Below are 16110 nucleotides of genomic sequence, written 5' to 3' on the forward strand. Positions count from 1 at the left end.
TTGAATGGCCCCCACACTCGCCTGACCTAACTTCAATAGAACACATTTGGGACATTATGTTTCGGTTCTTCTGACGCCGCCAGGTTGCACCTCAGACTGTCCAGGAGCTCAGTGATGTCCTGGTCCAGATCTGGGAGGAAATACCCTAGGACACCATCCGTCGTCTCAAACATGCCCGACATGCCCAGGCATGCATACAAGCATGTGGGGGCCATACAAACTACTGAGTACCATTTTGAGTTGCTGCAATGAACATTCAGCAAAATGGACTAGCCCACTGCAATTTTTTCACTTTGATTTTCAGGGTGTCTTTAAATTCAGTCCTCTGTAGGTTGATAATTTTCATTTAAATCAAACGATCTGGCATCCTTTCGTTCCTAACACATTACCCAGTCCATATCAATATAGATATCCAGCATGATATTTTTCCCCATTGAGATCTAATGTATTTTCAAAAAATGTGTTCCTTTAGACATCACCAAGTACAATACACCATCCCCCAGCACTGTGGTGAATCGACAACAGGCAGACGAACTGAATGAGTTCTACTGCAGGTTTGAAAAAAACACCATTAACACCTCCAACAACCCCCCTCTCCCCCACTCCTCCACTTCAGATCAGCGAAAATGACATGTGCCAGGTCTTCAGAAAAAACAAAAGAAAAAAGCACCAGGCCCAGAAAGTGTGACACCAGCCTATCTGAAAACCTGTGCTGATCAACTGGCCCCCATCTTTTCACAGATCTTCAACAGATCACTGGAGTTGTGTGAGGTCCCTTCCTGTTTCAAACGCTCCACCATCATCCCCGTTCCAAAGAAACCCAAGATAACAGGACTTAATGGCTACAGACCTGTGGCTCTAACGTCTGTCATCATGAAATTGCTTGAAAAACTGGTTCTGGCTTATCTGAAGGACATCACCGGACCCTTACTGGACCCAATGCAGTTTGCTTACTGAGCAAACAGGTCTGTGGATGATGCAGTAAACATGGGTCTGCACTTCATCCTATTGCATCTGAATAAATCAGGGACTTGTGTAAGGATCATGTTTATGGACTTCAGCTCGGCTTTAACACCATCATCCCAAACCTCCTCCTGCCCAAACAGGGTTGTGTCCTCTCCCTACTGCTCTTCTCCCTCTACACCAACGACTACACCTCTAAAGACCCTTCTGTCAAGCTCCTGAAGTTTGCGGACAATGACACAGTCATCAGCCTCATCCGGGATGGAGACAAGTCTGCTTACAGACAGGAGGTTAGAGAGCTGGCTGTCTGGTGCTGTCACAATAACCTGGAGCTGAACACGCTCAACAGCACTGTAAAAACAGTGGAGTCATTCAGGTTCCTCGGCAACACCATATCTCAGGACCTAAAGTGGGACATTCACATTGACTCCATTGTGAAAATGGCCCAACAGAGGCTTTACTTCCTCCGCCAAGTGAGGAAGTTCAACCTGCCACAGGAACTGCTGAAACAGTTCTACTCTGCCATCGTTGAATCCGTCCTATGCACTTAAATTACTGTCTGGTTCAGCTCAACTACAAATTCTGACCTCAGAAGACTACGTCGGACAGTCCGGACTGCTGAGCGAATCATTGGTACAACCCTCCTCACTCTCCAAGATCTGTACTTATCCAGAGTGCGCAAAAGGGCTGGTAAAATCACACTGGACCCTTCACATCCAGCACACTCCCTCTTTGAACTATTGCCATCTGTTTGACGCTACAGAGTCCTGAGCACCAGAACGACCAGACACAGGAACAGTTTCTTCCCTCAGGCAATCCATCTCATGAATACTTGACAATAAACAAGGAACACACACACACACACACACGTTTGTTTTTGTGAAATGTGGGGACATTCCATAGGTGTAATGGTTTTTATACTGTACCAACTGTATTTTATATCCCCCTACACTATCCCTAACCCTAAACCTAACCATCACAGGAAACTGTGCACATTTTTACTTTCTCGCAAAAACTCATTCTGTATGATTTATAAGCCTTTTGAAAAGTGGGGACATGGTTAATGTCCCCATAAGTCACCTCTTTTTGTAATACCTATGTCATACCATGTCATTATACACATTTGTGTCCTGATATGTCACAAAAACATGCACACACACACACACACACACACACACACACACTATTATACATTAATTTATTTATTTAACATACATACTTATTTACATTTCTAATTTACACCTAACATATCTGTACATAGTAAATTGCTTATTTTAATTTGTATATTGTGTCTTTGCTATTTTGCACATTGTCATATTTGTATATTGTTCTTTTTATTATCTCTGTCTTGTCTTGTCTTGTCACTGTCACTCTGTTGCAATGTGGAGCTTCTGTCACTACAACAAATTCCTAGTATGTGTAACCTGGCAATAAAGCTCATTCTGATTCTGATTAATTTTTTTGAGCAGTGTACAAAGCACTATAGTTCTTGTGATCATGTTCTTGTGCAGGAATGACCATGAGGTCTGCAGGGTTTTTATACTCCTTACACATACAGCATAATTACAGTACACAGATGTACTTTAGATGATTTAGTACTTTCTTTATTCTATGTACAGTAAATACCGTAGCTCATGTTGTACACAGTTAAACCCATAATTCTCAAACTGATTTATAGCCAAGTACTTATTACACTTCGTATTTTTGCAGAACTGAGAGACTACTGCCTAGGGGAGGGAAAGTCTTTTGTCAGAAGACTATAAGAAACTGTTGTAGTATGGCAAACATGGTCATTACCAGTACTGTAATGCGATTTGGCAGAGGATGCTGAATTTATTGATTTTTTTAATTAAGCTCATGTTCAATTCTTTGGTATTTCAACTTTTCTAGTGTTTTTCTTTTTTTTTTTATCTACTGCATCTCTTTACAGTAATGAAAATAAACTTTTCTTAAAGCTTGTTGTTGAATTTCACAGTATCTGCTATATTTAACATATATCTGCTCTATTTATGATCTCTACTGTAATAGACATCGAGCTGTAAAATGATACCTGATTGTCAAAAAGAGGTTTTTGTAAGAGTGTTTTGAATGGTCTCACTAGTGTGTAAGACTGTGTTGTATAGTGTGTGTATTTTTGAGGGCTTGTGTGTCATGTCTGAAAAACAAAGTTTGGTTTTTCAGCAAGACTGAATGGTTTGGAGTGGAGAGCTTCATAATTTGTTTTCCTGTAACTAGATGCTCTGGATGCCATGTTCTCCATTTTTTGAGTGTCTAATGAATGATCTGATGTGTCCATGATCTGAAAGCATTATTTGATTTTGAGTAGATGAAATAGCTTGGAGGCAATTGTTTAATTTTGTCAGAAGAGTCAGGGGTTTTGTGAATGTAGTTTGAAGATTTGATTTTGTGTTTAACGTTGAGTGAAGGTTTCAAGAATTGTGTCTTAGCAATTGTGAAAAACTGTGAGGATTTTTTCTTTCTTTCCCAATTGCCCTGGTCTTGATGCAGTAAGGACTTACCCTGGGTCTTTTTTTATTCAGTTCATTCTGGAGCCAGCTAAACCATCTGTTACAATCAACACATCAACGCAGAAATTTCATCCGTAAGGATCTTTGACATGCTGCAGTTAAAACCCAAACCCCCCTGACTGTCCCCAAACCCCATCCTGTTATTAAACTGTTTGGCACGTTTTACATTAGCTGCTCAGATCTTGAATGAACCTGGGAAATTTAACATATGTCAAAACAACTCATGTAGAGTTTACAGCCAGATCATCCTGGACTTTATTCACTCAGAATCAGCTCTATTTAGCCTCTGAGTAAATGGCTGGGCAAATAGTGCACATGAATGAGCCCTTGTTGGCCGTCTTATGCATCTGCCTCAACAGGCCTCTGGAGGCAAGCGTGTCTTGACAGTGATGCCCATGCACATGTGTGAGAAGCTGTCTTTAGTTACCAAGTTTATTTTTAGCCCGTTAACGGCCTCAATTTAACTCTCGGGAATGCTATAAGGGCACAAGGCTTTTCCTCCTTCTCCTCCCGTCACTCTCTCTCCTCTGAGAGGAGATAACAGCTTCTCCTTCATTCTTCCTCAACGCTTTGAAGCAATGAACGATAGTCCCTTGCAAGTGCTGACATTGCCTACTTCTCCATACCCTGACCAGAGGCCTGGAACCAGCGGCCTGAGGAAGAAGGTCCATGTTTACCAGTCTAAAAAGAACTACCTGCACAACTTCATTCAGTGCATCTTCTCCTCCATCGACCTGCGGGACAGGCAGGGCTCCACTATGGTGGTGGGTGGAGATGGACGCTACTTCAATTCAACTGCCATTCAGGTCATAGTACAGATGGCTGCTGCTAATGGGGTAAGTTGCAATTATTCTTACAGTTGTTTTCTCATGAGGAATCACTATATGCTTCTAAATCTCATCCAGGTTATTGTGATAGACACCTGGCTCTCTTCCCAAATGCATCATGACACCTGCACTGTATCTTTTGTAGTATATTATAGACCTACTTTGTATTCTTGTAGTTTGATGGCAATAAATAGGAAAGAAGCTCTAATAGAGTATTTTTTTAACGTAAGCATTGATGAAATAATATCAAATAGATAGCTAGTTTGATGCTGAACACTTTCCATTTTTGAATTTGCCTCAAATCAAGATATTTATTCTTGACACAAATGGTTGGAATACAGAGCCAGCTAACCTAGCTCTTTGGCAAACATTCTGGTAAAGTTCTCGCAAAGTTATAAACAAACATTCTTTGAGTAATGTTAATAGAAGTTATGGTCTTTAATAGTGTTCTGAAAATTTATTATTTATACATAGTTAATGGAATGTACTTTTTCTGAAAGGTTTTAGTTGGATGTTCATCTAACATTTTTTAAATGTTACTTGTTTCATAATGTTCAGAGAACATTCAAAAGTAATGTTCGCATAATGTTTGTAAATGATAAAATAGAATGTTCCCTTAATGTTTGAATAACCAAGAAAAAAAATACTGCACATTTTGAATATTCAGAGAACATTCAGAAATAATGTTTTCTTAATGGGAACATTAGCAAAACATTTATAGAACATATTTTTGTTAGCTGGGTATATAGGACACATTATAAGCAAATGGTGCCACAGTCTTTAATAGATATCTAATTTTGCCAATTTGGATCTGGCACAGGTGGAAAGAGCATAAAGTTACTATAGTTGACCTAGTAAAACTTTTTTTGCTCTATTAACTTTTTACAGCAAACACATTAACACGCTATCATTTCTCATACGTGACCCTGGACCAAAAATAAGTTGCACAGGTATATTTGTAGCAATAGACAATATATTACATAAATTATCGATTTTTGTTTTATACCAAAAATCATTAATATCCTAAGTAAAGATCATGTTCCATGAAGATATTTTATAAATACTGTAAATATATCAAAAATTTATTTTTGTAAGTAATATGCATTGCTATAGACTTCATTTGGACAACTTTGAAGGCGATTTTCTCAATATTTTTATTTTTAATTTTTTTTCAGATTCCAGTTTTTCAAATAGTTGTATCTCAGCCAAATATTGTCCTATCCTATCAAACCATACATCAATGGAAAGTCCAGCTGAAATTTATACATTTTGTCCTACAATAATCACCAGTAACAAATGGTGTTTAATTCAATGGGGCTGTTGAATTTCTTAGGTGGGTCGTGTTGTGATTGGTCAGAATGGCATCATGTCGACACCGGCTGTGTCTTGTCTAATAAGGAAGATCAAAGCCATTGGAGGGATTATTCTTACAGCCAGTCACAACCCTGGAGGACCTGACGGAGACTTCGGCATCAAATTTAATACTGCCAATGGAGGTAAAATAGCTCATGGGTGATTATGAAATTTTTTTTATTTGTTTGTTTGTTTGTTTGTTTTTTTGCATATCATTGTAAATCTTTAATGCAGGTCCAGCACCAGAGGCGGTCACAAGCAAAGTCTTCCAAATGAGCAGAATCATAGAGGAGTATGCCATCTGCCCTGAACTCAGAGTCGATCTGGGGACTATTGGCAAGCAATCCTTCGACCTGGAGAACAAATTCAAACCTTTTACAGGTGAGAACATTGGTATCTTTTTAATAAAAAGAATGGCATTTTTTATTAAAAAAAAATAAAATGTCCTGTCGATATTCTGTCATGCAGTAGAAATTGTGGACCCAGTTGAATCCTATGCCAACTCTCTAAGAAACATCTTCGATTTTGCTGTTCTGAAGGAGTTGCTATCAGGAGACAACCACATACAAATCCGTTTAGATGGCATGCATGGAGGTGAGGAACCATATTTCATCCAACTGATATAGAAACAGAAAAGAGCATTTAGAGTAGCAGCTGCATCTACTTAATGGGACAAAGATGCTTCCATGTGTGCCAGTTGGATAGGGATGAGTTTAGACTTGCACTGCTGCCGGCTTCTCTGCAAGATTGAGTTTCCATATACATGCAAGTGATCTGAATGATTAAGACTAGCCATCTGACATAATACAGTTCTCCTCTTTCAAGGAGTAACTCCATATCACATTGATGATAGGAATCTTCTACATCAAGAATTGATGACTTCTATTATAATTGCATTACTGTAAATGCAATAGAGTGCCTCAGGGATGACGCATTTTTGTAGGCAAAACCCAGAAGCGAGTTAGCATTTTAGGACTTCCGGTTTCAACGCCGTAAAATCTATGGGTTTTTTGAATGGGTTTTTGCTAAATCGCCTGAAATAAGGTCTGTGGTTAACAAAGCCTCTAAATACTTTCACGTTTTGATCTATGACAAAAAACACACCAGTTATAACCCACTTATGATTTTTTAAACTTTTACTGTGTCTTAAAATCGGCGGTTGCTAACAAATTGCTTTAGACGTCATCATTAAAAACTGGACATTTGGACAGCATTTCTCATGAAAAAGTGGATAAGTGTTCATAACAGCACAGATCATAATCAGTGAGCATGTTTATAACTAAAGTTGTTTTCTAAATACAGTTTGAAGAAGCTTGGTGGTGGTGACAACGTTGATCCGTGACCATGGTGTGCTGTAGTTCGTTTATAGCCTACTTTTAGCTTTTTATATCTGACGACTTTATTTAGGCTTCAAAATCTATAAATATTGTTTTAACTTATAAAGATTATCTTGATAGACAAAACGTGTAAGTGTCATAACCCTTTGTTAAATACAGAGCTTATTTTCTGTGATTTTCCAAAAGTCTATGGGAAAAATGCATAGGCTTTCAATCAAGGGAACCTGTGCGCCGCTAACTTCCGGGTTGGCCTACAAAAACCAGTCATCCCTGGGGTACTCTATATCTGCTTGTTTTAAGTCTGGTAATCAAGAGAATGTCATGCTGTAGATGCAGTTTACATTGCATTGAACCCAGAACATTCCTTTAATGGATAATTGAAAGTTTATTTTAATTGAATCAATGAAAAGGAAGGATAGTTCTCAATATGAATCACTATATGTGGTCTTTTGTCTCATTATAAAATGGCTGACTCTGAACTTTTATTGTTGAACCTCCATTGATTCTACAGTGATTGGGCCGTATGTGAAGAAGATCCTATGTGAGGAACTGGGCTCCCCTGCAAATTCAGCCATTAACTGTATACCTCTGGAGAACTTTGGAGGTTGCCACCCAGACCCCAACTTGACCTATGCCGCTGACCTTGTTGAGACAATGAAGAGTGGACAGTATGATTTTGGAGCAGCGTTTGATGGTGACGGTGTAGGTGTTGAGACATTGAGATCAATGTTGCTACTGTATATGACCCTTTGACCCAAGTGAAAGTGCTCAAGTGACAGTCAGCATAACATTTTTTTGAACCCGCCCTGACCCAGTCACTCTATCTCTTTCTAGGACCGCAATATGATCCTTGGGAAGCACGGCTTCTTTGTTACCCCCTCCGACTCAGTTGCCGTCATTGCTGCAAACATCTTCTGCATTCCTTACTTCCAGCACACAGGAGTAAGAGGCTTTGCTAGGAGTATGCCCACCAGTGCAGCTCTAGACATGTGAATATTACTCCTAAATGTTTAGCATTATTAAAGATGTATACTTACTAGGGCCATCTACATCTCGACTCACTCTGCTTTTCTATGCAGGGTGGCCAGGGCCACCAAGATCCAATTATATGAAACTGCAACTGGATGGAAGTTTTTTGGGAGCTTGATGGACGCAGGTCGTCTCTCACTGTGTGGGGAGGAAAGTTTTGGCACAGGTAATGAATGTACAGTACCAAGACAAATAAAGACAAAAATATGGCCACTTTTGGAGATGCAGACAATAAAATCTCTTAAAGAGGACCTATTATATGCTCTTTTACAAAGTCCTGATTTTGTTTTTGGGGTCTACTTGAAAAGGTTTTCATGCTTGAATGTTCAAAAAACAAATTTTTCACATATTTGACATTGTTGCAGCACCTCTCCTCCCAGTCTGTCAGTAAAGCCCTGGATATAATTCTTTTCTTTTTTTTTTACGTGTACACAGTCGAACGCACAGCCTTAGAAAGTATACTTCATTTGACTTCATCTTTTGCCACGAGGTACAATCCATTTAAACATCTTTGTATTCTTTCATACTAAAGTAGTACAAATGAGGGTACTTCTAACCTCTTCGCACAATAATAATAATAATAATAATAATAATAATAATGTTTATTTTATATAGCGCCTTTCTACAAACTCAAGGTGAGTGCGAAAGCTGGATTGGAAACATTCGTAGAGGTTGTGAGATGACAAATAACATTGAAGTTGAGCAGCAACAACTTTTTCAAGAAGCTTTGAAAGAAATGGAAGGTTCGAGATAGGTCTGTAATTGACCATGTCAGAAGGATCGAGACCAGGTTTCTTTAAGACAGGCGTGACAGCTGCAGTTTTTAATTCCAGAGGAACAACACCAGTACTGAGTAGTTGAGAAATGAGAAGTGAAATAGGCAGTGAGATGACAGGTGCACAGTTTTTAAGTAAAGCAGTAGGAGCAGGATCGAGACGACCACATAAAGATGCATTTGATTTCTTGATTAGCTCAGAGATATAAGCAGGGGTTGGAGGGGTAAAATCAGTACGAGTACCTGGTACAAAATCAGAGGGGAAGTCATGCAAGGGGTGATAAGTAGGTGAAAAGAGATCATATATGCAATTTATTTTATTTTGGAAGAAGTGTAAGAATGACTCACAGAGGTCCGCTGAGTTACTTGTGGCAGGTGCAGGAGGGTTGGTGAGTTTATTGACCACAGAAAACAGTGTTTTTGGACGAGAGGATGCATTAGTAATGAGGGTAGAGTAGTAGCGGGAGCGTGCAGTGTTTAGAGCGGATTTGTATGACTGTATGTGTTCCTTGAAGGCAATAAGATGCACATTCAAACCGGTTTTCCTATGAAGCCGTTCAAGGCAGCGACCAGTTGTTTTCAGTTTGCGAAGTGCAGGAGTAAACCAGGGAGATGTATGTGTCGAGGGTACAAGTCTACATTAAAGAGGAGCGTGTATGTCAAGGGCATTGGAAATGAAGGCATTATATTTGGCAAGGATTTCAGGGACACTAGTGTGTACAATAATATTGGACAGATGTGTTTGTACAGATTCAGAAAACAGTAATGGATTGATAGAATTGAGGTTACGGTAGGTTATGGTGGTTTTCTCCCTAAGGCGGGGAAGAGGCATTGCACAGTTTAGTTCAATGAAGAGGTGATCTGAAAGTCCAATTTGAGAGCCAAGCACGGAAACATTATGTAAACCAGCAGTACAGACCAAATCCAGTGTATGCTTTTGAGTGTGTAGGAAAATCAACATGCTGTACAAGATTGAAACATTCAAACACTGATATGAGTTCACGGGAATCTGCACAGTCACTATCAATATGTATGTTGAAATCACCAAATAATATAACTGAAGAAGACATGGCACAGGTAAGGGTTAACAGTTCATGCAGTTCACTGAAAAAATGAGACACTGATTTGGGTGGACGATACAGGAGAATTACAAGCAATGGAGAAGTACCAGATATTTTGAGAACTAGATATTCAAAAGTTAATGTCACATGAAGATCAATTGCGTTAAGTGGGATGTTGCTGCGGTAGATAGCAGCCAGACTACCACCTCTAGATGTTAAACGAGGTTTGGCCAGGTAGCTGTATCCAGACGGAGTGAGGAGGTTTAGGTGGAAATGGTTGTTAGGAACTTGCCATGTTTCAGTGAGCAGCAGGAAGTCATTGGCCTTATCCGTGAGAGAACGACAGTTAAACAACGCAAATGCGGGATGAAATGCGTGAGTATTAGATAGTGAGTAGTTGAGCGACATATTTGCAACACAGCTGAATAATAGGCCCAGAGATAAAACTCTAAGCGGAGCAGGTACTGGAACGTTGCGAGCAATGATAGGCATGGTTAAATCACTGACAGGCAGTAACAACACAACATCACCGCAGACAGAAGAGCACACTTCTCTTGTAGTAAAACACAAGAGAGCCGCAGCACTCTCGTCGCGATCAGTGCAGTACGAGGACCTTTCAGTCAGATTGAATGGCGGGGGGTAACCAACCATCCAAAATACTGTCCAAGATAGATAAACGAGGGAGTGGAGACTCACCTGCCAGCTATGTAGAAGGTCCGATTGAAAGCGCGAAGACGAAGATCGGTAGACGACAGCAGAGTGATGTGAGTTGGATGAGTAGCCAGTGATGAGTAAGTTACCTGAGTCAGTTATAATCCACAGTAGAATGGTATAATAGTAAAGTCCGGTTATAGTCCAAAAAGACAAAGTAATGATCCAGTAGCGCAGGAGAGGAGATGACACGATAAACGCATGGCACAACACAGCAACAAACAAACGAAAGAATTCCAGTGAAGCGGCAGCAAGACGCGCACTGCGTACTCTCACCGGAAACAATCTCTCATCTATGTAGGCCTTCATTGTCGCTGTAGCTTGCATGCGCTCCGGTCTGTTCTGTTTATGCAGTTTTTCTTTGACTACCTTGTGAATCGACACCCCCTGGACATGGTTGCCATCTTGTGGATAAACTAATTACTGCAAAAAAAAAAAAATTATTGCGCATGTGCAACCTGCTCGTACAAAATACGCACGGTTACAAAAATCTGGCAATGCATGGAAAGCATGTGCGTACACTTCTGATGAAGAAATTAGCGTCACACGCACTGTACGCTGACCCTCGCGTACGCGTAAAAAGTGAAGTATACTTTGTGCTTAACACTCCTGGCTGTGTTTCCCAAAAGCATTGTGAGCTAAGTTGATTGTAGAGAACATTGGTGGTAAATGGTCTCCATGATCAACTTGGGTTTGTGCTTTTGGGAAACACAGCCCTGTTTAGTTCCTGCAGCCCCTCCTTCCAAAAAGTGCAATGTGCTCTGATTGGTTGGCTGGACCAGTGTGTTGTGATTGGTAACTGCTTCAAGCATGTTTGGGAAATGTCACACCCCCTACCATAACTGCGTTTCAACACACTACTAACACAACTTAATTTAGTTGTGCATGCCTTGGGCAGGAATTATTTAAATGAGAAAAATTGTGACTGGTTTGATCCTGGAAGAAAACTCAAGACTACAATCCAGGCATTTCAGGGAGTTCGGAAAGAGTGCTTACTGATAAAGACAATAATTCACTTTGGAGTGATTTTGAGCTTTGTAACTTTGCAGACCTTTTTCATGCTCAAACAGCAACATTACACACTAAATAAAGTTGAAAACATTAAAAACATAAGAAACAAAATCGATTTTTATAGTATGTACAGGATATACAGGATGTTAAAAGTCATGAACACTTGTGCCATTTTGATCACATCACAACATTCTGAGGAAAATACAGTGAAGAAAATGGCATTTTAAACAGTTTTGATATAAAATGGCTAACTTCATTGTCTTGCTACATTTTAAGCTACAAGTAGAGGTTCTTAACATCCATGGAACCAAAAATTCTTCCAAAATGGTTCTTCTATGGCTTCGCTGTGATTTACCTTGTTTTTTCTTTGTTTTCTACAAACATGTATTATATATATATATTATTTCATCTCGTGCTCATCGCCTGCACTGCTGCCTCCAGTGTAAATGAGTAAAGTAACTATTGAATATTATTAAAGGATTAGTTCACTTTCATATTTAAATTTCCTGATAATTTACTCACCCCCCATGTCATCCAAGATGTTCATGTCTTTCTTTCTTCAGTCGAAAAGAAATTAAGGGAAAGAAATTAAGGTTTTTGATGAAAACATTCCAGGATTTTTCTCCATATAGTGGACTTCAATGGCCTCCAAATGGTTGAAATAGATGCGAAATAAGGGTCGTATCTAGAGAAACCATCACTCATTTTCTAAAAAAAAATTAAAATGTATACATTTTAACCATAAATGCTCATCTTGAGCTAGCTCTCTTCTTCTCTATTAGAATTCCAGCAGTGTAGACGCTGCTAAGTGTATTACTGCCCTCCAAAGGTCAAAGTTTGAACTAAATTGTCATATACAATATGCTAGTGCAAGTATATAACAATTAGTTCAAACTTTGACCTGAGGAGGGCAGTAATACACTTAGCAGTGTCTACACTGAGCGTTAGAGCGTTTGTGTCTGGGACAAGGGTAAAACAATAAAATCTATACAGAAAAGGCATTTTGAGTGTCCAAGATACAAGACACTCCAAGACACAGTTTTAATGTGACCTTAAATATAACAAATATGTATTATTTATTGCTAGGACTTAAAAGTGACCAAAGCTGAAAGAAACGGCCACAACAGAAAGTGTAGCAACAAAGATATGATTAAATTTGCTATATCTTCTTGATAGGTTCAGATTATATCCGGGAGAAGGACGGGCTTTGGGCAGTGCTAGCATGGCTGTCCATCCTAGCGGTGAGGAGGCAAAGTGTAGAAGACATTATGACAGACCACTGGAGAACCTATGGGAGGAACTACTACACCAGGTGCACTATCATTAAAAGACCACTTCTACATATACAATCTAGTCAGACATTTCATATTGATGATATATGTACGCATGACAGATTTGATTATGAGGAGGTGGATTTAGATGCAGCTGTGGAGATGATGTTGGATCTTGAGCTGATGGTTTCAGACAAGACATTGATTGGGCAAGTGTTTACTGTGGGGGAAAAGAAATACCAAGTGGAGGCAGCAGACAATTTTGAGTACAGTGACCCTGTGGATGGAACCATTTCAAGAAATCAGGTACTGTTTTATAGTACGTTCTCCTGAGTCAGTATATTGTATTTAACAAGTAAAAAAAAAAAAAAAAAACACACCAAAAAACCCATTTAGCTATGTTACTGTTATTAAAAATCTATTTATTTATTAGCTATTTATTGAGACTCATTGCAGAAATATTAATGAAACAGAAAAAATGTTAACATACGAAATGTCGACATGTCATTTTGACAAAGGAACTTGATTTCCCTCCCCCAAACCAATTAAGCACAAACTCTGCCCAGTAGCCAATTCTAATGATTTCATTGGTCACATCAATGAGTGTGCTGATTATCCACATCAGGAGTCGTTCTTTAGGGACTGTTTACACAACAACTTAAAAACTGAAAACGTTTTATGAGTTTTGGCCGTTCATTTACATAATAACAGCATTTTGGCGGCATGAAAATGCAAACTTTTGAAAATGTGATTCAAAGTGCAAGTTTGTGAAAACGATACCATTATCGTTTCTGTGTAAAATACAAAAACGTGAATTTGTGAAAACGATAACATCATGGGCTATGTATCACGTGTTCAGTCTATAGGCACGTAGTGTTTCTTTACAAAGTGACATCGCCAACTACTGGCCTGGCATGAATAATACAGCATTTTTAATCATTTTCCAGATTTGTGTGAACGGGATCATTGACAAGGTTGTCGTGTATGTGAAAAAAAAAAAACACAATGGAAAAACTTTTAAGTTTTTAGTAAAACGTACATTTAGATGACACGGACCCCCAAATATGATTATCTTCATGCAGGGACATGCATGTAAAATATTATTTATAAATATTATAAACTCAACATTTTTATTTAAATACATTTTTAAATTTATGTTTAATCTAAAGCATTATTGAATAAATAAGTTAGTTTTTGTATTTTTTTTGTCTAAACATTTCCATCTAACACTCTCTTGCGTTTCCGGACCCCAGTTGAAAACCCCTCTGCGTGATTGAGATGACCAATGAAATCGGCTGTTGGGCGGGGTTACCGCTTGTTTGGGGGAAGATCACGCTGACAAGGGAGGGATACTGTGATTAATGTCTGTATGAATTCTATAACATTACATCATAAGTATTAAGAACATGTAAACATCCCCTGTAGGGTCTGCGGATCCTTTTTAAAGGAGGTTCTCGCATAATCTTTCGTCTTAGTGGGACCGATAGTTTCGGAGCCACAGTTCGTCTGTATATCGACAGTTATGAGAAAGATATAAACAAGCTCTTTCAGGACCCACAGGTAAATGAAGTTTTTTTCTTTTAAAATAATAGGTCTTGCTTACCATACTTAAAATGAGCAATACAATGTTTAGAGTAATAAGATGTTTTTCCCCACAACTTACCACAGGTGGCGCTGGCGGAGCTCGTCGCCATTGCCCTGCAGCTTTCACAGATACATGAAAGAACCGGGCGAAGAGGCCCCTCTGTTATTACATGATTACTTTTAATGTCCTAATTACATTTTCGGTTTTTTTTCTTTCTAAACATTGCATTCAGCGAAAAATATAATTGCAACATGTTCCCGTCTTATCAGAAGGAGAGATAAAGTGTACTGAAGTTCTTCTTCCGCTTCTTGCTGTGACGTTTGCTTGGCTTATGAATATTAATTACGTCATTTGACGTTCCAGGAAGGTTACCGAGCAACGTGGCCATAACCTAATAAATATTCGTGAGCTAACCAACGACATGATGTACTCATAAACAAGCTCTGATATCAAGTAATAATGTAATGATTGTGAAATAATTGTGAAATGAGACGCAGCAGCTGTCACACAGGTAGGCTAACTTCTATTAACGGATATAGTTTAAGGAATATGATGGCTTCTATAAAACAGTAAAATGTGCTATTCCAGCACTAGTTTGAGTGGCATGATTCTTTCATTACGGGTTTTGATGTAAAGTCCTTAAAAAAAGTTGGGTAAAACTACTTAAATTAGACCTTGCTGTAAAATTGTTATATAAATTTGAAACTGAATGTCTTGTGTAAAATGGTTGTCTATCTGTCTCATTTGTTTTATGCTGTAGATTCAGTAAATTCTGAATAAATATCTCGTTCACCCAGAGAGACATATTTCTGATACAGGCATTAGGCCAGTAGCTTTTATATTTTAGGTTAGGTTATACAACCTACCTTAATGTGCATTTAAAAGGTTAACATTTTAGGCTACAATAAGGTCCCATTAGTTAACTAACATTATAAGCAATACATTTGTTGCCATATTTATTAATCTTTATTAATGTTAGTTAACCGTTTACTTTTAGTTCATGTTAGCTCAGGTCCATTAAATAATATTAACAGATTGATTTTAAGTAAATGTTGATATTAACATAAACTAAGCTTACTAAATTATTTACAAGTATTTTGGTAACACTTTACAATAAGGTTCATTAGTTAATTACATTAGTTAAAGGTGCTAAAGAGGATGTTTTGTTTTATAAATTTTTGCAATATTATTTGAAACTGTCTTTACTAACTGATAAAAGACTATTTATTAGGTGCACTGAAAGGAATAATATTAATATACATCATCTGCACGAGGTAGGGCCTTAAAAACATCAGCCAATCGTTTACGCGGATTGGCCCTCTGGCTTGTCCATCACTGCCGTGAATTTCCTTATGAGAGACGAGCGCGGCTGCGCTCTCCAGTAACTTTCCACACTCCACAGGCGCTGCATGCAATGTTTTTGTCAGAAGACAGGAGTAACAACTGCAGATTATTAGTTACCTGCGGTGAGTCCGACATAATGAATCCAAAAAACACGACACAGCGAATGCCGGTGGTAAACACTCGTTTTCCAATACTCGTGCACGAGTTTTTGGAGGCGTTCCCTCGAAAGGAGGGGGGTTGTTCTTACACATGCGCTCATTTCAAAAACTCAGTAACCGTCTTTGGATTCTCAGTTGACAAAAAAATCCTCTCTAT

At 38.7% G+C, this 16110-nt stretch overlaps 1 protein-coding gene across 1 annotated transcript; it reads left to right on the top strand.

The window, feature by feature from the left end:
* Positions 1–4069: 4069 nt before the first annotated feature.
* Positions 4070–14624, top strand: LOC137003060 (phosphoglucomutase-1-like). Its single transcript, XM_067363080.1, has 11 exons — positions 4070–4327; positions 5652–5814; positions 5906–6052; positions 6140–6265; positions 7520–7710; positions 7843–7997; positions 8088–8203; positions 12772–12907; positions 12989–13172; positions 14292–14426; positions 14535–14624. Exons 1-11 carry the CDS (start codon positions 4070–4072, stop codon positions 14622–14624), a joined length of 1701 nt encoding a protein of 566 aa, XP_067219181.1.
* The last annotated feature ends 1486 nt before the right edge of the window (positions 14625–16110 follow it).

Source organism: Chanodichthys erythropterus, chromosome 16 (genome assembly GCF_024489055.1).
Source record: "Chanodichthys erythropterus isolate Z2021 chromosome 16, ASM2448905v1, whole genome shotgun sequence".
Lineage (NCBI taxonomy): Eukaryota > Metazoa > Chordata > Actinopteri > Cypriniformes > Xenocyprididae > Chanodichthys > Chanodichthys erythropterus.